The sequence below is a fragment of the Orycteropus afer genome, unplaced genomic scaffold (assembly GCF_000298275.1).
Source record: "Orycteropus afer afer isolate SDZICR_OR568_19922 unplaced genomic scaffold, OryAfe1.0 scaffold00495, whole genome shotgun sequence".
Classification (NCBI taxonomy): Eukaryota; Metazoa; Chordata; class Mammalia; order Tubulidentata; family Orycteropodidae; genus Orycteropus; species Orycteropus afer.
The window spans coordinates 1,431,751-1,457,827 of NW_006922082.1; the positions used below are offsets into that span (position 1 = coordinate 1,431,751).

Consider the following 26,077-nt stretch of genomic DNA (forward strand, 5'->3'; position numbering starts at 1 on the left):
TGGTCATCCTGACGAGGAATGATCCTTCCTTCCACAGTATTACTAAGGCACTTAATCTGCTTAGATAGCACCTGTCCTTCCCTGCTTTGTATCGTAAATATTTCGTACTTCTCCATCTCCCCTGCTAAGTAGTACATTCTTTGACATCTGGAACTGCGTCTTGGTTCTCTCTGCATCAGGATTCCTTGCACGTAGTAAGTGCTCTATAAATACTCAATAAATTAATTATTGGGCTTTATTTAAGTCTGATATTCAAGTCTGTTGGATTTAGATTCCATTATCCAGTACATAGGAGTTCTGGTGGCGCAGTGCCTAAGGTATTTGACTGCTAACCAGAAAACTGGCAGTTCAAACCCACCAGCCGCTTGGCGGAAAGAAGATGGAGCACAATCTACTTCTGTAACGATTTACAGCCTCAGAAACCCAATGTGGGTTGCTAAGTGAGAATCTATTCGATGGCAGTGAGTTTCGTTTTGTTTTTTTATCCAGTACATGTGGAACTGACGATGTGTTTTATTTTTTTTTAAATGTCGTGGGCAAGTATTATAAATGTCATCTGTATTTTTATCCAAATCACTGATTAAGAGGTTGAAAAGGACAAGACTAAGCACAGATGCCAGGGGCATGTCCCCAAAGCTCTGGAGGTAATCGTTAATCAATACTCTTTGGGGCCCCTTGTTCAATCAGCTGTGACCTCCCTAATTGTACAATGACTCAGCCCATGTTCTTTACATAAGAACATCATAAATATAGTTGTTACCCTGGGAAGGGAAGTGAACTGGAATGAAGACTCTTGTATCTGCATTGTTTCAAGAGAAGAGCCAAGAGAACCCTATGGGGCAGTTCTACTCTGCCACAATTAACTTGTAGGCACCTGACAACAAAGCTGGGAATGTACTCATGAACGTTCATGCAATGAAAAATACCTTTCTTGAGTAACATTGGGGGAAAAAAAAAAAAGCTGGCTGAAAAAATACATCCATTAAATCTTTGCCCAAATCAAGATACATCAGGTCCACAGCAAACCCCTGACCTGTATCTACACCTGTATCTCATCATGAGAAAATTTTTGTAACTCACACCAGCCAACAACAAAATCATTTATACACACACACACACACACACACACACAAAACCACTGCCTCGAGTCGCCTCCGACTCATAGCGACCCTTCCTTGGGTTTCTGAGATGGTATCACTACAAAAGTGCATTGCCAATCTTCCTTCCGAGGAGTGGCTGGTGGGTTTGAACTGCCATGCCAGCCTTCTGGTTAATAATCAAATGCCTTAGGTACTATGGCACCAGAGCTTCCAAATAATTTACAGTAAATATAAAAAAAAATAATAAAGAAACCCACACTAAGTGTTCAATAGTCATCTGTTTGAAAATTCCATGCTTTCTAGTCTGTAGTTTCTAAAAGGCAAAGCCTTATTTCCATTTCTGAAAAGTAGAACAAGAGTTTCCTGATCCGGTTTCCAGCACTGCTGCCCTCCTCACAGTTTCTTAAAGATTACCACAGCAGCTGTCAGTTCACTTCTGCAAGGTATGCCCTCCCACCCCACTCTTGACTCTAGGATACAGTCATCTGGGCCTGGAGACTTGAATATGCCTAAAAGTGGCACAAATGGTTAAGTGCTTGGGTGTTAAGCGAAAGCTTAGTGGTTCAAACCTACCCAGCAGCTCCATAGGGGAGAGACCTGGAGATCTGTCCCTGTTAAGATTACATCCAAGAAAACTCTATGGGACAGTTCTATTCTATCACATCAGGTCACTACGGACCAAAATTGACTTGTCAGCATCTGACAACAAAGCTACAAGATGCTCTTTTTACCTCATGTATGTGACTTTAATTTCCTTTTTCCAGCATTTATTTTTTCAGATTAAAGGACACTTCCCTTGATGGAGAAGACAGATAGCAGCCAAGACTTTTGTTCTGCTTTTTTGCTGTCCCTTGTTAATAAGACACTTCTAGTGCCAAGCAGTAGGGCTATTCACTTCTTGTTCATTTTGTTCCAAACACTGCTAAGAAAAACGCCACTTTTGGTGCCTTTTGCGAGCCTCAGACCATTCTGGACCTCATTCTCCACAGCCCACCTGATGGAGAGTCACAGAAGTCTTTGATCTGACCTTGGATATGTGCCCTCCTTTTCTATTCCTTTGATGCATTTTCAAACCAGAGCTTATGAAAGAGTGCCCATGCAGCTGCACTTGGAAAAGTTGACTTGCTTTTCTATCTTGGAATTGTTCATGCTTGTCAAAAGGCACTTCAGTTAAACAGAAGAAGAAATACTACCACACGAACTAGAGCTCAATTACAAGACAACTTCATTGATAAAACAATCTTTAATTTTCTTTTGGACCTGAAGTGGCTATACTTTCCTAGGAGCAGTACAAAACTCCAGTAAGTCTTTTATAAGAAGGATAATAATGGAGATGTACATAGGGCAATACAGGAGCACAAAGGACTCAGTGTTTTATTGTTGGGTGTTTTTTTTTTTTAAGAGATAAACAATATATTTGTATTACCTCATCAAGATCTTTGGCCTCTCTGCCCAATTCATCATCATCTTCATCAGAATCAAGCTCTGGTCCAATATAGTTCCCAAACTCATCATATAAGTCAGTATCCATGATGCTGAAATTCAAGGAGAAGAGTTAGATTCTGGCAAGGTAATCCAGATGCTCCATGACCCAGCCCCACCTTTATGATTGACCATATTTCTTCACAAACTTCAGACTGCTCCCCTAAAAGCCCTGTACTTACCCCTCTTCTCTGCCCCACTCATTGCTTATATGACCTCATATGGTTGCATACCCTACCCTCACTTCTTATTTTCTTTTAAAATAATTTAAAACAAAAGAGTTTTTTAAAAAAAAGTTTCAAGACTAATACAAATAACATTGTTTTTCCTAAATTACTCGAGACTAAGCTATCGACACAAGGCCTTCCCACTCCGTAATACTTTAATGCAAGAATCAGAAAACTATGGCTTACTGCCTTTGTACCACCCATGAGCTAATGTTCTTTGCATTTTTAAACAACTGGAATTTTTTGATATTTCATGATACAGGAAAATAAATTATATAAAATTCAACAATATCAGCATCTATAAAGCTTTATTGGAACACAACCACACTCTTTCCTTTATCTTGTTTAAGGTTCCTTTAGAGGAATTCCTGGGTGGCACAAATGTTAAACATTCGACCACTGGCTGAAAGTTTTAAACTCACCTAGAGGCACCTCGGAACACAAGCCTGGCGATCTCCTTCTGCAAAAAAAAGGTCACAGCTTTGAAAACCCTATGGAGCAGTTCTACTCTGCACACGAGGTCGCCATGAGTCGAAATCTACTCGATGTGACTGACGACAACAACAATGCCGCTACAGACCTCTGCACCTTCATCAACATTTATGTGTCTTTGAATTGCAGTTAAACGTACTGCTAAATACCCTCACTGCTCGTTTCCCAACCATAACTTAAGCGAGAACTTTGTTTTATTCACTTAGAATGAAACAATACGTATTTATTGAATGACTGAATAACTCCAAGGCACAGAGAAGCTGGCTGACTTGCTCACAGTTGCACAAAGCTAGTTAGTGACTTGATGCCCGTCCTCATTGCAACTTCTCGCTATCACGCAAAATCCCAAAAGAAAATCCAATGAGGATGGAGTGAGGGCGACCCAGAGGAGGAAGTGAAAGGGGACTAGACAGAGCATGACCCTTGACGATGGGGTTTATAGGTGAACGATATCGAGGAAACCCCAGGACGGGTGGGGCGCGGGAGTCTCTTAGAATCGGTCCCTTTTCCAGTCTAGGCCTCAATTTCCCCATCTGTAAAGTGAAAGAGGATTGACAGTATATACAGTCTCTTCTGTATCTGATGTCCTTTAATTCCCCATCCCAGGCGTAGCAACTTTCTCATTCCGTTGAACCGCGACAGCTCACCTCGAGTGGACTCAGCCAGGAGCCCCAATTCTGCCGCGGAAGACCGCACTTCCAACCCACGCCCCGCCGACGCCTGCGCCCGCCGTCAGGAAGGACCCCGCAGACGCCGCGGCAGCGTTTCTGCCCCCAGAGGACAACTTTCCGCCTGAGGAGCTGCTCGGAGTAGTGCCGGCAGCGGAGACAGTAACACTGGTGAGATGGAGTCCTGAGTCTCCGACTCAGGCTGTCCCAAAGAGAGTATGAACTAATAGCGCTTGAATTTGATCAGGCGTCTCTTGGACACCCTGAAAAGGGGGCCTTTGGTAAGATCACATGGGCAGGATGTTGGGGCAGTTGCTGGGCAACCACAGCTGCTGGGCGTGGTTTTCTCCAAGCCGCTTTTTTTTCTAGGTGTTTCAGGGGCTCCCCAAAGAAAGCCAGGGGTCTGAGACCCTAGCTTCTGAGATGAAGGTCCGTGTGTCTGAATTAGGGGGGGCAGAAGGGTTAGTTGCTCTATCCGTTCACCTACGGGGAAGAGCTTAGAACTAGCAAGAGCTAGGTTGCCTGAGTTCAGTTGCTGGTCTGGCGCACCCCATCGCCTTGTATGGAGTTTCACTTCCCAGCGTGGGGTTGAGGGTGGCTCTGGAGTTAGATGAGGACCTCCCACTTCCCTGCCCTAAGGCTGTTAATGATGACTCCGCCAAAAATCTAGCCTAATCCACCAGGAAGTTCAGAGAGGTCTTACAAGAAATAAATGTCAGACTAGAACCTACATAGATAACCTGCCTGTAGAAAGGGCCTATCAGCTTCAAATACGTGGAGGCTGGAGAAGAGTAGTAGCAGGACTAAGGAGGTAGCCCAAGTACATAGGGGCCTGTACTTCCAACTCTGGGCTGTTAGAGGAATTTGAGGACAGTGATCCCCTTCCTCTGCCATTTCTACTTGATTTCCTGCTTAGTCATTGCGTCTGTTTGGGTGAAAAGTATCCTCCCCAGTAAAAGATGTTTAATGAAGGATGGGGTTTTTTTCCTGGAGCTCTAGAGTAGCTGACAGTTTTTCAGCTTTTATATCAGGTCTTCTATACCAACAATTCACTATAAAGGGACTGAATTCTGAGATCCAAATGTCCCCTCACCCAAAGCACCTAAATTAAAATACATATTTCTCAAGGCAGAAAACAAAATTAAGACAGGGCTCCAAACTTAAAATCATCAACAAGTCTTGTGCAAGTCCCCACTGGGCAGCTCGGCTCACCTCTGTAAAGTAAAAAGCTAGATTTTTAAAAAACTACCTTCTTCTTCAAGATAAATGACAAGATACCCAGAGTGCTTTGGGGTCATTTTGTGGGCTGGCCAAGAATCTAGAGGCTCTTTTTTCCTCCCTGGTATTGACCCTCTGCTGATACCCATTCCTTTGTCTTCTGAGGCCCAGGCCATGGAAAGGAATGACGTCATCGACTTCAAGGCTTTGGAGAAAGAGCTGCAAGCTGCACTCGCTGCTGATGAGAAGTACAAGCGGGAGAATGCTGCCAAGTTACGGGCAGTGGAACAGAGGGTGGCTTCCTATGAGGAATTCAGGTTGGCTCACTGCTATTTCCCTGTTACAGTGAACGATAGTGGATAAAGGCAAAGGCCCTGGAATCAGATAATTCTGGGCTTCAGTTCTGGCCTCACCCCTTATTAGCTGTGTGATCTTGTGCAAGTTACGGAACCTCTCTGAGCCTCAATTCTTGTGATAAGGCATTGGTTTCATAAACCAAAGATTGTGGGTTTGAACCCCGTCCATGCCTGCGACCTGAGGTTGGGGATTCGGCCGCGAGACTGTGATGTCCTCGCATGAATTGTTCATTCCCCTCCTCCACATGGCATTTTAGGACCTCTGATGTTGTAGTGCCTAAGGCACTTGACTGCTAACGAGAAGGCTGGCAGTTCAAACCCACCAACCACTCCTTGGAAGGAAGGTTGGGCAATCTACTTCCATAGTGATACTGCCTCAGAAACCCAAGAAGGTGTCACTATGAGTTGGGTCTGACTTCAACGGCACATAACAACAACAAAATGAAAGCAATTGTGGTATTGATTAAATGAGTTATTGTACATAAGACTCTAAGCACAGTATCTAGCACAAACAAAGTGACCAAAAACTGTCAACTATTGTTGCTATTATTATTGTCATTTTTGATCTCTGTCTTCTTGGTTTCCTAAGGCTGCTATAACAGAAACACCACAACTGTTGGCGTTAATGTACAGAAATTTATTTTCTCACGGTTTTGGAGGCTGAAAGTCCAAGTCAGGGTCTCAGCTGTGTTGATTCTTTCCTTGCTGGCAGCCCAGGCGTTCCTTGGTTGCTTAGCAATCCTCATAGGCATCTGTCTTCCCCCCGTGTGTGTTTGTGTCTAATGTCTTTTTATAACTCACAAGTGATTAGGGTTAGGACAGTCCCTACACAGATATGGCCTCATTAACATACCAAAGACAACCCCATTTCCAAACAGGATTACACCTACAGGTATAGGAGTTAAGATTCCAACACATATTTTTTGGGAACACCATTCAATTCATAACAGCCTGTTAACAGATTCAGGCCATATCATTGCAAAGTCCAGCTACCTCACATTCACTTGTAACAGCGTGAAGTCCACCTCTCAGTCTCTATCCCTTGCCCACAGGGGTATTGTCCTTGCTTCACATCTGAAACCTCTGGAGCAGAAGGATAAGATGGGAGGAAAGAGAACCATGCCATGGAACTGTTACACTACTCAGGAAAGCACCTCTCAGAATGAGGCCACTGAAATATTTCAGGTAGGTGAGGCCCAGCCTCTTCAGCCCAGCAGGATCTCTGCCCTAAACTCCCAAACCTATCTTCTCACAACATATACCTCTGCCATATTTTTAATGTTAAGCCAATGGAGGCAGTTTCTATCTCTGATCCCAGAGTCAAGAAAGTAGGCTGGGCAGGCCCCCTTCAGCCAGTCCTTTGACTTTCATTCTCAGAGCAGATTTGAGTTTCTTTACCTCCAACTTGTACTGTATACTGTGTAATGATCGTGTGGCAGTGTTGGAGGGAGACTCAAGCCTATCAGATCCTGACATTTACCTTGAGTTCCTTCCTTTTTTCCTGAAATTTCCAAACATCCCCTCTACCTTGTTCAAAGTATACCCTGACTTACTCTTGTAGACCAGGGCTATGTCCCCATTTATCAGAGGGAAAATTCTAGTACCACTGAGAATCTCAACCCATGGCTTGGTTTTCCTTAGGGCTTTCCTCTTGCCCACCCTCAGCTCCCTGATCTGAAAATAAGGTCCACAGGATGACTTCACAGTGCTCAGAGAGCAGTACCAGAGCTAAGATGAAAACCTACCCTACAGGCTGCCCTCCCTGTCCCAGAACAACTGGAGAGCTCTGATCTCCCTTTCCTTCTTCCTTTGTGATCTAGGAGAAAACACTTCTCCAGCCTGAGACCTCAGCAGAGTTCTACCGCAACTGGCGACGACACTTGCAGAGTGGGCCAGAGCGCTATCAGGCCCTGCTGCAGCTTGGGGGCCCAAAGCTGGGCCGCCTCTTCCAGACGGATGTGGGGTTTGGACTTCTAGGGGAGCTGCTGGTGGCGCTGGCTGATCATGTGAGGCCACCTGACTGGGTGGCCGTTCTGGGGATCTTACACAGCCTGGCCAGCACTGGGCGCTTCACCTTGAACCTGAGTCTGCTGAGCCATGCAGAGAGGGAGAGCTGCAAGAGTTTGTTTCAGAAGCTTCAGGCCATGAGCGTCCCTAGACCCATGAAGGAGGGGCTCAGCCAAGATGAGCAGGGTCGAGAGGAGCAGCCTGGTGGGCCCCAGGAGGAGGAGAGGCTACTACATGAGCTACTGAGGCTGTACCAGGTAGACTGATAAGACCAGCTTTCCTCAGAGGCCCCAGTGGTCACTCGAAGTATTTTTAATTGGTGATTGTCTTGAGGCAATGCAGGACTATTATGAGAATCCCACTATTATGATTGTCTTCTCAACTTGGGAATTTTCAGAGCAAAAGCAGGAATTGAGTCTTCTCCACTTTGCCAGTCCCTGAGTGGCTCTGTATTTTTTACCTGTGTGGGCAGTCAAGGGCCCAAGAAGTTGAAAGCAGTTTTGCTTCCTATCCTTCAGTGGCATCCTTAGAGCTTGCCAAGCCTCTGGCCCCCTGGCCTTGAGAGATGGGTGTGTGCCCACCCAAATGCTGCCAACAATTATGCCCTCCACTCAAAGAAAGCTAAAAGCAAAGTCGTTCAACTTCCATGTAAATAAGTACTAATCTCCACAGCTCTCAATAAGAATATTTACAACCCCAAACCAATGAATGAGCATGTGAGTAGTGAATGACCAAATACTACCTGGTTTGGGGTGCAGCATTTCTTGCTGGACCCAGTTGCTGTGCAGGTTGGGTCTGGGAAAGCCTCACGCTATCAGCTCAGGCCTAGCCAGTCTCCTAGGCTTCTGAAGATGGCCAGATGTGCAAGCCTACGGGTTTCCTCCATCTCTCAGACTGGCAAAAGGGAGTTGTTTTCCATCAGGCAGGTGTTCCAGAGCCTGGAGCAGCAAGGCAGCGATTTCCCTGTCCTACTACCTGAGCCCTTGCTCCTCACTCCTGTGTCCCTCAACCCATTCTTGTGTGAGTGCCAGTGTTCTAGAAAGGGGTGTGGGGGCCAGGTTCTAGAATGCTTTTTTCCCTGAGACCAGGTCTGGAACATTAGAAGGGCATCTTGTACCTCAACTGGAAATAAATTGCCTAGCCTTTGGCAACTTCTTCTGCAGCCCATTGTTTGTTTTCCTAGCTGCTTAATCCTTTCCTCTGCTCCTGCTCCTGGAAATGAATTTGAAAAGCCTCCAAGGCCTTTAGTGCCTTGGTTTTGCCCTACAGCCTCTGACCCTTCTCTCCTGCAGGCATGAGTCTGGCCCACACCACTGTGCTTCTGTGGGTGTGGGGCAGTCTCCAGGCCTTTGAAATAGTGGAGAAGGAGAACATATTTCAGAAGACCCCCTGCCCAGCTTTCTTGATGTTTGACAATGCAGCCTACCTGGCCGACATGACCTTTGAGCTTCCCTGCCACTGCAAGCCCGAGAAGGTGTCAGCTGTGGTCTGGTATTACCAAAAACACCTAGGCAGCAGCCACACCAAAGTGCTGACAGACTTCGACGGGCGATTGCTGACGGAGGCGGCTCACGTGCGTGTGGGCAGTGACATGCTGGTCCGCTTCAGCATCCGTATGTTCAGCCTGCTGGTTTTCCGGGCCCAGCCTGAGGACTCCGGCCTGTATTTCTGTGGGACCCGCAAGGGGGACTACTTTTACGCCTATGACGTGGACGTCCAGAGCAATGAGGGCATGGTGGCCACCTTCAAGGACGAGGGCCAGGAGCCCTTTGAAGATGAGTACCACAGCGACCTCCGTGTCTTCACCACTTTCTGGGACTGGACCCCCTGTGACCGCTGTGGGGTGCGTGGGGAACAGTGGCGCATTGGCCTCTGCTACCTGCAGAGCCCAGACCTCTCCCCACGCTACCACATGGCACTGCCCAACGTGGTGTCCTGTGGTTCTCGGGCTGTACCAAGGAAGCTACGGATTGTGGCCAGCGACCACAGGCCTGAGCTGCTGGTTCGGAGCTGCCTGGTGTCTTGTGAGAAGAGGAAGACCATCCAAGAGGGGATGCTGGCCATCTTCAACTATGTGTCCAAAGTGGGCAGCCGGCCCTGGGTTCCCCAGGTGCCCATTCAGTTCCACCAGCAGAGACTAGGCCACGGACTCATCATCTCCTGCCCTGGTGCCCGGCCAGAGCACGCTGTGGCCTGGGACAAGGACCGCCAGCGCCTGTACCGCACACAGTATCTGAAGGGTGTCAACAGGTCCATGCGGGTGTTCATTGACCAAGGCAACCATCTGCACATCCGCTTCACCCAGTTGAGTGACCGGGGCATCTACTATTGCTGGCGGCAGGGGGTGAAGGTTGCCGGGTTCCGGCTGGCTGTGAAATCCCGAGGGCACTACCAGGTCTCCTTCTCAGACCCTGAGACTCGCTCTGTCCTCCAGCTCACCCTGATAGGCTACCTGCTCATCACAGCAGTCTTTGTTGTTATTCACCTCTGCCGTTGCAGCTGTTACTTATTTCGCTGCTGTCCCAACTTCTCCCCCTAGGACTGCTCTGTCTTCCCAGTCCTAAAGACCAGTTGTGCTTAAATGTGTTTGTGAAATGACACCAGATGCCTCTGAGTGGGCATTCTGGGCTGGGACATGTGGCAAGAGAGTGTGGACACATCTGTTAATTACAACCTGCTCCCCATGTTCACCGGTGGATATGGAGCCTGATCTGGGAGGTGAGGATGCCAGAGGCAGTTGGGAGTTTGGGGACTCGGGTCAGACTTGAGGGGAGCCAGCCAGGGTGCACATTTTCTGATTTTACACTCAAATCAGATATGAACCCAATATTTATCAAATGGCTGTTGTTGTTGTTGTTATGTGCCGCTGAGTCGAGCCTGACTCATAGCGACTCCTCTTTGGGTTTCCCAAGCGGTATCACTACGGAAGTAGATTGCCCAACCTTCCTTCCGAGGAGTGGCTGGTGGGTTTGAACTGCCAGCCTTCTGGATGGCAGCCAAATGCCTTAGGCACTACACTGCCAGAGCTCCCAGAAATACACAGCCCAGTCTATCTTGCGGGGAGCGGCTGGTGGGTTTGAACCACCAGCCTTGCTCTTGGCAGGCAAATACCTTAGGCCTGAAGCCATGAAATGGCCTACTCTGTGTTAAATAGTATTTGAGGTACTTTTACTTTTTTGCCTGTGGAGATTGCCAAGTGAATCCTGATTGAATTGGAGGGTAGCACGGAGAGGAAGGAAAAAAAGAGGAGGAGGGTCCTAGTCTGTAACTCCTTTGGCTTCCTCCCCAGCCTAGTCCTGGAACCGGTGGGACGGAATGGATGGTTTAGGAATCAAAAGTCAAGTCTTCCCAGAGGCACCTGGGGAGAAAGACCTGGTGATCTGATTCCAAAAATTCCGCCATTGAAGCTCTGACAGAGCAGGCTCCGTTGTGGCACACGTGGGGTCACCATGAGGCAGAGTCCACTTGGCAACCAGTAGGACAGGCAGGGAAAGTGGGGATCAAATTCAGAGCTTTCCTGAGACTGCACCCAGGCTTGGGGTTGGGGATGAGAACAGAGGGAGGGAGCAATAGGTCGGGGCTCCAGGCCTGCCATGGCAGAGCAGAGTTGGAGGGGGGATTGTCAGGAGGTTCTGGTTGCTGCTGTGGTGTTCGGGGGGGGGGGCTCCCCAACACGATCAGTGATAAGAAGCAAGTTGGGTCTTGTCCGAGGCAGTGCCTCTCCCAGCCCCACCTTCTCTGACAGACCCAGTCCACTCTGGGGAAGCCCATGGCATTTGTTTTTATTTTTTCTTCAATGACTAAAGGCAGCAGCATGTGGCAGGAGGGTTGGGGGGAGAGGGCACCAAGTCTTGGGAAAGATGGAAGGATCCCCACCTCTTCCTCCCTTTGGCCTTATAGCAGAGAGGGGACCCTGGAATGGGCCATCTCAGCCCCACTTCTGGGCCCACCACTGTCTTCCCAGGGAAAGCAGAGCAGGTGCGCTGGGGTGGAAGCTTCTACCCTGAGCTGCCCTACCTGCAGGCGGGTGCCTCAAGTTCTTGGCTTATAAAATAGGGTGCTGCCTAAAATATGGGGGTATGTTTTGTGTGTGAGTGACAGGGCACCCCAAGGGGTCCCTGACTTAGGGAAAAGCAGCTTGGTCTTTGTGGGGTAGAGAGGGTCAGATGCGTGGGATGGCTTCACCCAGGAGCACTGCCAAGGTCAGGAAGCAGAAGCCTCACAGGTGCAGAGGCCTGGATGGACAGGGACTAGAAAGCAAAGAGGCTTTTGGACTAGAACCTGCTGTGACACCCCCACACACATACCACATGCCTCCCCTGCCATGGGCAGCAGCCTCACACTCTCCTCGTTCAGCAGCATCTTCAAGAAGATGAGTCACTTCTTGATTTCCATGACCCAGAGGCCAATTGTTACCCACAGGCCCCCACCAGCTCTATCAGCACCCCCTCCAGCCTGTATGGGGGGTTTGACCTGTCTATACCCACACCCAGGGGCCAGGCAGCCCCCCATTGACTCTCTCCTGGCACCCCTTCCCTCTCCACTTACGCTATCATCCCCCAAGTGCTGAGAATCAAACTCTCACATGCCCACGGGATCCCACAGGCCACTTCCCTGGTTGGTGGCTCAGTGGGGCTGAGACACTTGAGTCATCACTTAGGAGCCCCTCTGGGATTGGGGCAGGCCAGGAATTCTGTCTGGTGACCACACCTGATGATAGGACATGTCCACCTACTCCCAGCTTGGCCAGGGTCAGGTGAGAAGAATAAACCTCTAGCCAGGACTTCCTTGCCTGTGGGGACTTCCCCTTCCTGTCTCAGAGTCTCAGTTTTCCTCCAGCAGCCCGAGGACATTCAAAGACCCAGTTCCTAGACATTCTGAGACTGGCTGCAGCAACAGTTGCCATAACAACAAGTATTGGGGATGTGGAGGGTAATTTATTAGGTCCCCCTTCTCTCCCCAGCTTTTCCCCTCCCTCCCAATTCTAATTCAAGCTGCTGGCCATGCTCCTGCAGGTGGCCCCTTTGGATGGGTGAGTGCAGTGCAGCTCCCAACATTTATGCTGTTAGTTGGAATCACTGGGTGCCAGTGGGTGTTGTCTGGCACCCCTAATGCTGATGGGGTCTAAGGCAACAAGCTGGCAAAGAGGTAGGGAGGGTGGGAACTCAGGTCTGGGGCAATTAGCTAACAAAGGCTACTCTGCCTCCTGCTGCAGACCCCTACACTGTGGAGCAGGGGCCACCAGGTGGGTCCTGTGTTACATCATGTCCTTATGCTCCTGCTTGGACTCCTTGATGACCTGCAGGGGACCAGGAAGGTACATAGTGCAACAGTTAGGAGTTCACACAGACCCAGCCCAGCCCACCACCGCTAGGCTGTGTAACCTTGGGCAAGTTCCCAACCTCCCTTAATCTTTCTTTTCTCTGATAATAATTGTATCAGTGGAGTAAAGGAGATAATGCTTGTAAAGCACTTTGCACAGCACCGGACACCCGGTAAGCTACTGCTTTAAGACTAGCTGTTACTGTTAACTGGTTTGAATGAGGAAGGACTGATGCCAGATCCCTCCTTCTCACCTCTGATAGCTTCCTTTAATCAAGCTGGAGATTGAAAACCCTCCCTCTTTCCAGGGTTGGGGGTGAAAGCCACTAACCACTAACCATAACCCTCTCTCTCCCTTAGGCCTGAGGCTCTGGGGGCGCCTGAGTCTGAGGGTGAGCAAGGGAGAGAGCCTGAGCTAGGACCCCATCTCGTGGCCTAGGCACCCAGGTGCTCCTCAGAACAGCCAGTGGAGGGACTGGAGAAATGAATTGCATCCAGTTCCCTGGAGAGCCCCTGTGAGTTGTCAAGGCCTTTCTGTGGGCCAGTCCCAGGCTGTCCTTGAGACTGGCCTCAGAATCCTCACCTCTCCATCCCGCATCTCCACGGTCTTCACCACGATGTTCCTCTTGAGGTGGCCTTCAGACACAGACTTGGTGTCCAGGCTGGTTTCTGCAGGCATGAGGACAGGAGGCCTCCCATGGGCTCTTGGGGATTAGGCATCCTCTCCCACTCCCAGCCCCCTCCCCCCAATCCGGAGCACAAGAGCCCATCTGACCAGCCAGGGAACAGCCGAGCCACTTCCAAAGGGGCAAGAGACTGTGGTGGGCAAGTGCTGGCTGCTCTGTCCAGTGCCCTGCTGTGTCTCCTGGCCTAGCTTCATTTCAGCCCCTCCACAAACCCTTGTCTGGCACATGGCTTTCTGACAACCCAGCATTGTGCCATGGAAGGTGCACATGGGCTTTGAAGTCAAGAAGACCAGAACTTGAGTCTCAGCTCAGCCAATAACCAGCCATTGGACCGTGGGAAAGTTTATTCATCTCTCAGCCTCAGTTTTCACCTGCAAAATGGGGACGATGGTGCCCACTTCTCTAGGTGGGAGTGAGGAGTCAGCAAATTGAAATAATGTCTGCTAAGCATCTGGCACATATTAGTACTCAATACACGGGCGTCCTTTGCCTGTCCCCTTTCCCTTTTCCTACTTCTCTCTGCGACTTACCTGCCTGATGGCCTTTTGCCACCTGGCATCTGCAAGTATCACTCTACCTGGTCAGCCTGGCTAATCTTTCTGAAGCTGAATGAAGCCCTGGGACATGCATATCAAGTGTTCCTAGAAGAAGAATTTTTGTTTTCCCCATCTGAGAATCATTCGAGGGCCACATACAAGTAAAAAGTAATGTAGTCCCCCCCCCCAGAGAGAAAAATATAACATGTCACATTCACTAATATTTAAAATTAAGAACAGAGAGCATAAACTTTTATTCACTATAAGAGCAGCAGTCTGGGAGAAATAATTCTCTGGGCTGAATCAACAATGAGGTGAGCAATAGCCTCAGGGACGGAGGAATTAAAGAGATGGCATGGCCGCCACCAGGCACTGCCAGACCCAAGGGGCCTCCCCAGCAGCAGGGATGAGATGAGGCACAGCCTGGCCTCACAGCCTATCTTCTGAGCACTCAAGGACCCCAGCACCTTGAGGATGCTGGGCTAGGCAATGGGGAGGCTAGCACTGGCCGGCATTGCTCATTTAACCTACACTTCCTCTGTGCCAGGTCCTGTGCTAGGCACTGAAGATGCTGGGAAAAAGATAAAAGTCCTTGCCCTTTAGGGGAAGCTTGGGAAGAGGGAGCCTAAGAGGCCCGGGAAAAGGGGCTTGGTGAGGCTCACTCCTTGTCAAGCTGAGAAAAATGCCTTGTCAGAGAGGCAGCAGCTAACCTAGAGCCGGCAGGGCTCCATTTACAGTCTGGTGTGCCACTATTGGTATAACTTGTATTGTGAGGCTTTTGAGATGTCTTGTAACCTTGTGACCTTCCCCTTCTCTGGTGCTTTTGTCCCCTGTAGTGACAAGCAGTTAAAAAAACAAAGACATAAAACACTCAGGCAGGCAGAACTTGCTCAGGAACCTGCTGACAGGGCAGAGGTTGAGACCCTCCCTCAGTTCTGCAGTGGAATGGGAGCGGGAAGAGAGGGACACAGGCCAGAGTAGGCCAGGAGCAGCTGGAAGCCTCACTGGGAAAGGTCTTAGGAAGGTATGTTCTGGCTAGAAGCTCAACAGTGAATCTTGAAGCCCCCAAGAAGAGTCTCAGACCCCTTTGCCCTGGTCCTTAGCCCCAGGCCAAAGCAGCAGCCCACAGGCCTGGGGGGCGGGGCAGGAGTCCAACACCCTTCCCACAAGGCCCTGCTCTACTGACCTCGGATCTGCAGGTTGGAGAAGGTCTGCACCGGAATGGTGATGCTGAAAGACAGACAGAAACAGGTGACCAGGCTCCCCTAGGATAACCCCAGGCCAAGTCCTGCTCCAGGGTCACCGTGACAGTCTAGAGGCTTGCCAGAAAAGGCCAACCCCATCTTCTAGCTTTCTCCAGCAGCCAACGTGCTGTCTGGGACTCTGGGAGTCTGTGAGGGGCTGCAGTTTTATCTACAAGGGGAGGAACATCTCTGCCTAAAGGAAAGTGAAGCTTGGATAATGACCGCGGGGACAGGAGAGTGGGGAAGAATGTTCTGAGAAAGCAGAAGAAATGGGTCAGGATCAAGGAAGCCCAATCTTCGTCGGAGAGTGAACCTTTAAGTTTTGGGGATGATCCAAGTGTTTGCCGGTGGGACCTAATCAATATTGGTTAAATGGAATTCATTCATCAAGCGTTTGTTGACTACCTACTGTGGGTTAGGCTGGGCACTGGGGTAGCTAAGGGGCTGGACACTAGACTGAATAGGATATAGCCCCTGAAGGGAGAAAAGCCGACTCTACCGAGAGGCGAGGCGGCAAAAGCAAACCGTGGGAATTCCCTAAAGCTGTGGGCAGGGCTCACCGGTTCTCTTCGCCCTCCAGCAGCTTCCTGTAGGTGGCGATCTCGATGTCCAGGGCCAGCTTGACGTTGAGCAGCTCCTGGTACTCCTGCAGGTGGCGGGCCATCTCATCCTTGAGGCTCTGCCCCTCCTCTTCAAGCCGAGCCAGCGCCTCCTGGTAACTCGCCGCCTCCCGGGCGTGGCGCTCCTCCTGCTCCCGCATCTGTCTCTCCAGGGACTCATTCTGCAGGGTGGAGCGTGCAGGTCTTTCCAGGGTCGCGACACGAGACCGCAACCAGTGCTGCAGGTCCCAACTTGCCCTAGCCGCCCCCCCCCCTTGTCTCACCCCCTTTCCGGCCCCGCCCCGAAGTAACTTAAGACTCCAGGCCTCACCTCAAGTCCCAATCGCTGGCCCTGCTCCTCTAGCGTTTTCTAGGAATGCGGCACCACTTCCCCTTCCCCTCAGGGCTAGCCCCAGCTCGAAGATCCCTGTCCAAGCCCCGTCGGCCCTGCCCGCGCTCACCGTGCCGCGCAAGGACTCCAGGTCACAGGTCAAGGTCTGCAGCTGGCGCCGGTAGTCATTGGCCTCGTGCTTGGCCTGGCGGAGCAGCTCCGCATTCCGCGCAGCAGCGTCAGTCAGGTCTGCAAACTAGATGGCGGGAGGGGCTGGGGCTGAGGGACCGCAGTGGGCGCGTATTCAGGGAGCTGTGATGGCCCATAAGAAGGCAGATACGGCCTTTGGGAAATCAGATCACTCCCTGGACATTGGCCCTGGCTGGAATTATTCACGGGGACTGATACCCATGCGGAGAAGCAGGGTAGCCACTGCTGCACCTCTATCACCTAATGCAGGGCCTGGTCAGCAAACGAACAAGTGTTTTAGGAATCCAGAACCTTCCACTTTGGCAGCTGCATGCACCCAACTGAATGCTGTTGTCACTCACTAGCGACAGTGGGATGTGCCCAGCAGAGGTCTGGATTCTAATAGCCCTATCTACCCCATCCGCCATCCAGAGTGAGGCCCTCACAGCTCCATCCAGCCTTTGGTCGGCTCAGAACCACCATTGGCTTTAGCTGCTCACACCCCTCACACTGGCACTCTGGACCAGCAGGTCTGGGTCCCTGCCTCTGCTTGGGCTCTGGCCTCTACTCGGAATGCCCCTTCCTTCCTCCTCTGCTTGCCCGTAGCCCAATTGTCCTGCCCAGCCTAAATGCCCACCTTCTATGACCTCTTCCCTGGTCCCTGAACTACATGTGTAAGCTCTGCCCTGTGCCACTCTCTGTGGACACCACAGCACTCAGGTATGGAGATCAGTGTACTGTTGGGGTGTTTGGATGCATATCACATCTTCTTGGTCAGACACCTCTCTGTATCCCTGACATTGCCTGGCACACAGTAGATGTTCAATACCCCAGGACACTGACTGGTAGAGGGATCAAGAACAGCATCAGACTCCAGAGTGAAATGGGCTAAGGTTGCGAATCTAGCTCTGCTTCTTAGGAGCTGTGTGACTTTGGGCAAATGACTTAACCTTTCTGTACCTCAGTTCTCTCATCTATCAAAGAGCAGTATCTACCATAATAAGATAATTCATGCAAAGTCTTAGCACAGGGCCTGGTACACAATAGTAGTAATAATAATAAGCACTTGTTGGAGGTAGTACTGCCTGAATGACCCTGAGCAAGTCATCTCACTTCTCTGGAAGTCAGTCACCCAGAGAAGATTCTGTCCCACCTTCCTCTACCCTCCCTCCCAGTTCTCCTGTGTGGAGCAAGGAGGGCTGCCTGGAGGAGGCAGGCTTGCTCACAGTCAGGTTACCTTGGACCGATACCACTCCTCCGTCTCCTGCATATTGCTGGACGCCACTGCCTCATACTGCGTGCGGATCTCTCTCAGGGCTGCTGTGAGGTCTGGTTTGGCCACATCTACCTCCACATGGACCTGATGCTGGGCCAGCTGCTCCTGGAGCTCCCGTACCTCCTGATCAGGGTAAGAGAAGGGGGCTCAGGGCTCAGGGCCCAGGCCACAGCCTGCTCCTTGGACATGGGCACTGGCTAAGGGAAGCAGGGCAGCCCTAGTGGGAAGAAGTGCCATGGCCCAGACTAAGGGAGACAGTGGACAGGTTGGGGCCTTATGGTGTCCTCCTCTCAGACCTGGACGAGCCAGAGCCAGCACTGAGAGTATGCCTGCATTATTGGGGGATGGTGACTGTATTTTTGTGAATAGATATTCTGTGGTTCTTGATTCCACAGGGATATGGATTCTGAATCCACAATCTGAAGTCAGAGCTCAGGATATGTTCTTATGAGTGGCTGTCATTTTAAGGGTGACAGATGACAGAGGGGTTAGAATCATACTAGCTGTGTGACCTTAGCAAGTGCCTTAATCTCTCTGGGCCTTAGTGTCTTAATTTGTGGAGGGAATGATATTGGAATGGCTCCTGCCTCATTGGGCTCTTGTGAAAGGAAAAAAATCAAGGTAACGGAGCCCATTGCAAATGGAGTGGTGGTGATGATGGTGTGGGTGTGTGTGCATGCACACATTTTATGATGAGTTAGGAGAATCTCATCTGTCTTTGTCTCCCTTAGTCTCTCTCTCATTCTCTTTCTCTGGCAGCCTGTCACCATTTGTTTCTCTCTCCCACTGTCTGTCTCTGAGTATCTTTCTCAGTCTCATTCTCTCTCAGTCTCAGTCTCTGTCTTGGACTGTCCTCCTACTGACCCAGCCTCACCTCCTCATGGATCTTCCTCAGGAACCGGATCTCCTCCTCCAGAGACTCAATCTTCCTCTCCAGATCTAGGCGGGCCAGGGCGGCTTCATCTGCCTCCTGGAGTGGGAAGAAGGCAAAGGGCCACTCGACGCCAGACTCTTCCTCCTCATCCCCCAACCTTGTTTACCCCTTCTTCTGGGACCAGGAGGAAGCAGCACATTGCTCTGGAGGGGTGGGCACCCTCCTCCCTGCCCCACTCCTCCACCTCCGTGACCTGTCGATAGGCGGCCAGGTTGCTCTCCACCTCCAGCCTCAGATTGGTTTCATCCTGGAGCCTAGGGTAGGAGAAACACATTCCTGATTCCAGGCTCTTCTGAGGTACCTTGGGTCTCTCCCCAGAACCCCAGAACCAGTAGAGTGGCAGGAGAGCCGGAGGTGGAAGGCTCCTAGATGGAGGCCTTGACTGGGAGGGTGAGCAGTCAAGGACCTTTGCTTTCACTCATTACCAACGGGCCTTATCAGGGTTGGCGCACCTGCTCCTGCTCAGGCAGGTGCTTCCACGACATCGGCTCATGGCTGCGTGCATGAATGCACATTCTCCCTGCACTTTCGGGCCCTATCGTGTGCCCTGCCAGCTCAGCAAAACCCCATGGCCCAGGGGTTCCTTGGACCCTGGGCAGCCACTTTTTGAATTAAGTTTTATTATGGCTCCCACTTGAAGGCTGCACAGATTGAGGTGGCTTGCTTAAGGTGACAAGCTGGTGATAGGCAGAGTGTGTTCTGAGCCCAGGCCTGCTTGCTCTTTCCTCCACCTCCTCTCCCACATCCTCACAGTCCTCCTTGTGGACACCTGCCTTCTCTCCGTTTAACTCCTCCTTTTACAGACCCAAGCTCAGAAAAGGTGAACTCCCTGCTCATGGTCACCAGGCCTAGCAGTGGGTGAAACCCAAACACCCCTCTTTTGCTCAGGTCCCTGCCTTCTCCCTGCAGGTTTTCCCCAGTTGGGAGGTGCTGAGAATACCCGGCTCCCCAGCAGAGGCCTTTGGGACTCAGATCTCCCATTGTTTAGGGGAGCAAGGATTGCCCTCCTGTCCCAGGGGTGGGGAAACCCTGGGAGCAGGGAGGCAGAACCCTGTGCCAGAGACTCTTGTAGGCCCCTGGCACCCCCCTCGAGGAGCTCAGTTCCCCTGCTCAGGACCCCTTCTCTTTGGTACCACTCCTCACTTCTGTCTCAGGGTGCCCAAATCCTGCGCCAGGTTGTCTCTTTCCACCTCAAGTCGGGCGCTGTTGGCAGTGAGCTGATCTAGCCGCAGCCGCAGCTCTCGCAGTTCTGCCTGGTAGACGTCGGCCAGCTTGGTGGGCTCCTTGGCCCGCAGCTGGTTCAGCTCAGCAGCCAGTGCCTTGTTCTGCTGCTCCAGGAAGCGCACCTTCTCTATGTAGCTGGCAAAGCGGTCATTGAGCTCCATCATCTCGGCCCGCTCACTGACCCTTGTCTCCTTGAAGCCAGCATTGAGTGCCCCGGCCAGAGAGAAGTCCACCCGGGCCGGGAGCGGAGGGGACATTCGAGCCAGGGAGAGGCGGGTGCCGGGCCCCAGGCGGCGGCCCGGCCCCAGGCCCCCTACCACCATCTCTGAGGAGGAGACATAGGAGCGGCGGGCCGCTGAGGTGATGCGTCTCCGCTCCATTTGGGCCAGCGGGCTCTCCCCCCTCCTGGCATCTGAGGGCTTTATGGAGGAGTGGGCTGGGTGGACACTGCCCAGGCTGCCCTGGCAACGCTGTCTGGCATGGCCTGAGGGGGTGGGGTTGGGTTGCAGCCCAGCCACAGGGAGAGCTCCTCTCACCCCACTGAGGTCACTGGGACCAGAGAGGCAGGGCTTCCTGGGCATGCCAACCCCAGCGTGGGCCAGAGACAGCCTGGAGCTGGTTGCTGGGTCTGGGGCCCTGACCCTGACCACTGGACAGGGAGACCCTCTTTCTAGAAAGGTGGGTCAAGAAGAGGCTGGACCAGATGACCTCTGACTTGTCTTACAGCTCTTAGATTCCATGACACAGGCATCCCCTCACTCAGCACCCCTTCAGTGAGTGCCTGCTTGATGCTGGGAACTTGGTAAAGAACAAATCTGTTCCAGACCTTCAAGGAACAGCCTATGTTACAGTTTCCTACAGAGCCCCATACTCAATAGCTTCCTGGACGTTCTTCCCTTTGGAGACAGACACCCCCCAATCCTGCTTCTTCACGCTTTTGGGAGTTCTGGGGCTAGGGGCTGGGTTGGACACCAGCCCTCCATCTAGAGGGCCAGTTGAGCCTCTCTATCTAGCAAAGGAGGCTTGGGGGTTCTGGTGGGAAGAAGGGTCAGCACCCCACTGCTGGCCCTTGCCCCTGCCTGGCCTTCCCGCACCCCTCTCTGAGCCAGGCTTTGACAGCTCCACAAAGCGTTTCGGAATGAGGAATGAGCTGGCTGTCCCTGCTCTCATCTTTGTTGTTGTGACACCCTGTTTCCCTGGCCACCCCCTCACTCCTCTGCTGGAGATTTATCTCCTTCGAGTTCCCACACATCGGGCTGGGAAGATGAGAAAAGCCTCCAGGGACGGGTGAGTTTGGGAACTCAAGAGCCACTGGGTCCAGACTGAGAGCCAGCCTACCCCGTCCACCCTGGTCCTGCACTGCCCCTCAGACAGTCTGTGTCCTTGGACCTCTGAGAAGCAGGCAGTCTTCTGTCCCCCTCTCCCTGCTCTGTCCCCACAGCCCACTGTCCATGCTTGGAGCTCTCATCGCTTTCCTGGGCACTTGCTGAAAGGAGCTTTGTTCCCCACCACTAGTGAGGGCGCCATGCCACAAGGGCAGCCCCTGGGGGGCTGTTATGCTTTTATCCCAAGATGCCAGGCTGTCAGGCCAGGGCGCAGCCCAAGCCCCCTGCTCAATGGGCTTCTCGGAAAGCATCCAAGGGGGCTGGGTGCAGTGGGAAGCAGGCTCTGTGCCCACCCCAACCATTGTGTCTGTGCCAAGGTGAGTCATCCAGTGGCATGAGAGGAAGGTCCTAGGGGGTAGCCAGCTCAGCACTGCCAGGTTTCTAACTTGGCAGACCAGGGCTGGCTGCCCGTCCCCTCCCAGCTCTCAGCCAGTTCAGGTCCCTGACCCCACCTCATGCCAGTAACATGCTCTTCATCTGAGCATGTTATGTGCTGCTGCCTGTTGGGGCTAGACCTGAGATCTCCCCCACGGAGTCCCAGCTCAGAGGGCTGGAGGTGAGGGTCCCTAAATCTGTAGGTACATCTGACTCTGAGTGTTGACCAGTAGCGTGCAGAGGGGAGTCATATGGGGGGGGGTACCCAGTGACCTTTGATCTGCTGGGTTGGGGAGTTGGGGACAGATGGAAACTTTGAAGGAAGAGTGAGACTGAGGATGAACCCTTGGGTTATTGATCCTTGTCCCAACACTCTGGTTAGGAGAGTGGCCTGCCCTTCCAGGTTGCTGGGCAAGTCACTGTGTGTGGGCTCCCCTTTGTGTTCAAGTGAATCTAGTTGAAAGGAGCGCCAAGAAATTCTGGAGAGAAAGATGTAACAAAAGCAGGAAGGACTTGTCAGAGAAGCTGGGTGAGTTGTACCTGCATATATGAGACACAGAATCCCTAGGTGGTGCAGATGGTTAACAGGATCTGCTTCTAACTGAAAGGTTGGTGGTTCGAATCCACCCAGAAACACCTAAGAAGAAAAATCATGCAATTTACTTCTGAAAAATCAGCCATTGAAAACCCCATGGAGTACAGTTCTACTCTGACACACATGGGGTCGCCGTGAGCTGGAGTTGATTCTAAAGCAACTTTCGTTCAGCACCAGAAAATGGAGTCCCCAGACTTCAGCCCCTACTGCCACCTCCCTGGGCCCTTGTTCCAGAGCCAGGCTCAGTGTCCTCCAACTCAACCCTGATCTAGCCCCTAGAAGTGTCGCCACACTCAGCCTTTAACTATCTAAAGGTTTCGGCACAGAGAAACATAGAGGCCGATAGACTTGGTGGGGGTGGTTTTTCCAAACTTTCATTATTTTTATTACACGTTCATTGTAGAAAAATGAGAAGATAAAGATAAGCAAAAATATTTTTAATTAACCATAATTTTGCCACCTGGAGATAAACATGACCAGATTTTCCCCACACATATAGACACATTTTTTAAGAAGTGGACTCATGATATATAAATTATTTTGCAATTTGCTTTTTCCACTCAACAATATGTTGTGAACATCTTTCCATATCAATAAATTTTTATGTACATCATCATTTTAACAGTTGCATGGTTTTCCACTATATCCACTGACTTAACTGAGCCCTACTGTTGGCCTCTGTTCTAAACCACAGTGTGGTGCTCATTCATCTGGCCCAGGCTCACGCAGGCAGCAGAGAGGGGCAGATCCTCAGCCAGCCACCACCCCTACCTCCCCTACTCCACTCTCCACCCACCTGCCTTGGGTCCATCCTATGTAGCACCTCCTCTCCTGCTTCCCCAGCCTCAGGGCCCAACATCCAAAACCTCAGGCCAAACCCTAGTCTGACCTCCAGATATAAGAAAGCTGCCGGCCATAGAGAGAGGATGCCTGGTCACCTTGCCACATGGCATTCAGCCATGCTGCTCCCCACTTCACGCCAAGGTCGTGACAAAATTACCTCCCACTCTATGTCCCTCACCATGTCAGAATCCACCAGTATGCTCTGGCAAAATCCAGATGCCTCCCAAGAGAGATGAGTGCCACATCTGGCCTCAATTCATGCATAGATTTCTCGCTGGATGACCCTTTGGTGACCACTGAGTCCATTCCATGGTCCATTCCAAGCAAGGCAACTGAGCTCTGCCGGCCACTAGGTGGCAGTGCCAGCTGCCTAGGTCTGAGCCTTCACTAGGTCACTGCCAAGTTAGAGAATGAGAGAAAACCAGTCTGAAGCTTCAGGCAGGTTTTCTAAAATCAAACCCTCCTCGGAAGGAAGGTTGGGCAATCTACTTCTGTAGTGATACTGCCTCAGAAACCCAAAGAGGGGTCACTATATGAGTCAGGTCCAACTGAACGGCACCTAACAACAACAACCACATACCGGATGATTTGCCTATATACATGTTAGCACAGGCCGTGATGGGTGTGGCCCCGGGGGCAAGCCTGGGTCAACTCCAGTGGGGGTGAGGCAGGAGCATTGTGTGGATGGCTCCTCCCCAAGATCAGTTACCTGGCCATGGCAGGATGTGGTGGGGGGCAGCAGCCAATGAAGCAAGGGTGGGAGTTAGCACTGTTTGCTCTGAACCACTAGGTGCTCTGGGTTTCTGGCCTTCTGGAGGAGGCATGCAAGTGACCTGATTGGCCTGGAGGAGGCTGGGAGTAGGGGCTGTTTCCTAACCTGCCTTATCTCCTTGACTTACCCCAGTGGGCTCTGCTCCCTCCATCCTTGTCCCTCTCCCACCCCTAGACACAATTGAGGTCCACAACTCCATCCAGTTCGTCTCCCATGAGTGTGGGGCTCATCTGCACTTCAACCTGAGGTTCCCCAAGGGGAGGGCCGTATCTGTCCTCTCAGGTGGGGGCACCTGATGCTAGGTCTCGTGTTTTTCTGTCAGGCTAAGGACATGGTCTGTTTCCTGCCTCACATTAGGACACTCACTAGACAGAAGCCTCCCCCCTTGGGCAGGGGCTCTCTGATGCTAGAGCCTGTGGTTCACCGTCAGACTTGGGGCTCATTGAGGGCAGGGGTTGTCTCCCCCTCAGTTGGGGCAGGGTTGCTTCAGGGCAGCACCTATTCTTTCTCTCCATCCTCAGCCCGCCCTCAGCCAGGCTCTGCAGGTTAGAAACACCCAAGTCTTGCAGCTGCAGAAGCCCCCAGACTCGCCCGCCCTTTTCCCTGCCCCCTCTGAGCACTTTGAAGGCATCAGCTTACTCACCTTCACAGACCCCAGGGGGGCAGGCTACAGTGTTGGGGTTAATAAGCTCCAGCCCTTTCTCTCTCCCCTTCTCCTCACCCTATTCAGGACCTGCTCCAGCCCACCCTCCCCCCAGCCTCTAACCCTGAGACCAGCTTTTTAATTGCTTTCTCGGATTGGCTGTGCTCCCCACTCCCCTCATCTCCCTGCCTGACTGCATCCCTCTGGGAGGGCGAGAGGAGGGGACCAGATGTGGCCCTGGCGGGAGGCGAGGGCTGGCAGGCAGCCTGTTATTTCCAATCCAGCAGTCTTCCAAATAGCTGTGAGCTATGGGCCAGCTGAGGGATGTCTTTGGGGTGAGCTGGAAAACGCAGCCCATCTAGGCTCCTCGGGATGACTTTGATCCCTTCCTCCCCTAGAGCCCCTATCCCAAGCCCTCATGGGTCTCTCTTCACAAAAGAACTGTGGAGGACAGGAAGCACAAACTAGATTCTGGCAGGGAATCGGGCTTTCTCAAACAACATGGGGGAGAAAAGGGGCATTTCTGGGGACAGATCAGGAGGGGTCTAGGTGGCAGGACTCCTTAGTAGCTGTCAAAGAGGCTCCCCAAGTAGTGATGAAGTGCCCTGTGGGGACTAAGTCAATGGCTGGGTGTGAGAATGGGAGACCCAGAAGAGACCAGTCCCCTCATCTAGATGGGTGCCAACAATGATGGAGGTTGTGGTTTGCACTCAGGTGACAAGGACAAGTGCCATTCCTGACCCCCTGCATACCTGGGCCTTGTCCTGTTCTCCGTTTTCAGTTCCTGCCCCTAAGCCTGGTGCTGTGAACTTGGCAGGAATTTGTGCTTGGTGTGGGTCCAGGTATGAGCTGGGTGACTAGGTCAGCAAACTGGGAGTAAAGGGCCTGGGAAAAGGGAACCTCTACGCTTGCAGAAGAAGAGCACACAGGGCTTTGCCAGGTCCCTCAAGGAGGCCCAAAAGCAGTTACTTGGCATTGCTGAGGTGGGCACAAGATGATTTCCCCCTTGTGTCCCGCCTCACGTCAGCATCTGGTAGGATGCTCTCATGCTCATGGGACAAAGCCCAGGATGAGGCAGGGAGGGGGCCTTGGGCAAGGCTGGGCCCACAGTGGATGGGGAGCCATCGATCGATCAGTGTCTCGCGGATGACTCTCTTTATTTAAGAACAATCCAATCTCAGAGCCTCATTGCCGCCCACAGAGGTCAGCTGGGAGCTGGCTGTCAGCTGGCTGTCCCCTCAGTCCGTCGACTTCCTGTGAAGCTCAGACCAGCCAGGCTGCCTCCTGTCACTGCACTCTCAGCTGGACCCCGTGATTGAGGGCAGGAACCTCGTGTGCTGCAGTCCATTGTACATTTAATGGGTCATCCAAGAGCACACTCTGCCCTATGGAGCCCCCAGTATTTGCCAAGCGAATGGACGGCGGCAGAACGACTTTGTCAAGAGTGACCTTTCCTCTCGTGAGCCTTCCTGCCCAGGCAGAGTCCACCTCGGGCAATGGACCCTGTGGTGTGCAGGTTGCCCGTCTTGCCCTATGCCTACCACCTCAGCACTTGCAAGGGTGACAGTGATGA

The 26,077-nt window shown here is 51.8% G+C and overlaps 4 protein-coding genes across 4 annotated transcripts in view; 2 read left to right on the forward strand and 2 right to left on the reverse strand.

Annotated features, from left to right (window-relative positions):
- Nucleotides 1-2,631, reverse strand: part of EFTUD2 (elongation factor Tu GTP binding domain containing 2) — a 43,765-nt gene extending 41,134 nt beyond the window's left edge. The window contains exon 1 of the mRNA XM_007955244.2: nucleotides 2,527-2,631. Coding sequence (XP_007953435.1) covers nucleotides 2,527-2,631 — 105 coding nt within the window. The remainder of the gene's footprint in view (nucleotides 1-2,526) is intronic.
- Nucleotides 2,632-5,343: 2,712 nt separating this feature from the next.
- CCDC103 (coiled-coil domain containing 103) lies at nucleotides 5,344-7,816 on the forward strand. The gene is made up of 3 exons (XM_007955247.2): nucleotides 5,344-5,504; nucleotides 6,596-6,728; nucleotides 7,364-7,816. The coding sequence occupies exons 1-3, from the start codon at nucleotides 5,362-5,364 to the stop codon at nucleotides 7,814-7,816; spliced, it is 729 nt and encodes a 242-aa protein (XP_007953438.1). The 5' UTR covers nucleotides 5,344-5,361.
- Nucleotides 7,817-8,844: 1,028 nt separating this feature from the next.
- FAM187A (family with sequence similarity 187 member A) lies at nucleotides 8,845-10,089 on the forward strand. Its single transcript, XM_007955269.1, has one exon. It carries the CDS (start codon nucleotides 8,845-8,847, stop codon nucleotides 10,087-10,089), a length of 1,245 nt encoding a protein of 414 aa, XP_007953460.1.
- A 2,718-nt stretch (nucleotides 10,090-12,807) lies between these two features.
- Nucleotides 12,808-20,271, reverse strand: LOC103209407 (glial fibrillary acidic protein). The gene is made up of 9 exons (XM_007955248.1): nucleotides 19,811-20,271; nucleotides 18,861-18,921; nucleotides 18,608-18,703; nucleotides 17,695-17,856; nucleotides 16,399-16,524; nucleotides 15,899-16,119; nucleotides 15,281-15,324; nucleotides 13,456-13,541; nucleotides 12,808-12,849 (listed from the first exon to the last, which is right to left on the reverse strand). The coding sequence occupies exons 1-9, from the start codon at nucleotides 20,269-20,271 to the stop codon at nucleotides 12,808-12,810; spliced, it is 1,299 nt and encodes a 432-aa protein (XP_007953439.1).
- Between the last annotated feature and the right edge of the window lie 5,806 nt (nucleotides 20,272-26,077).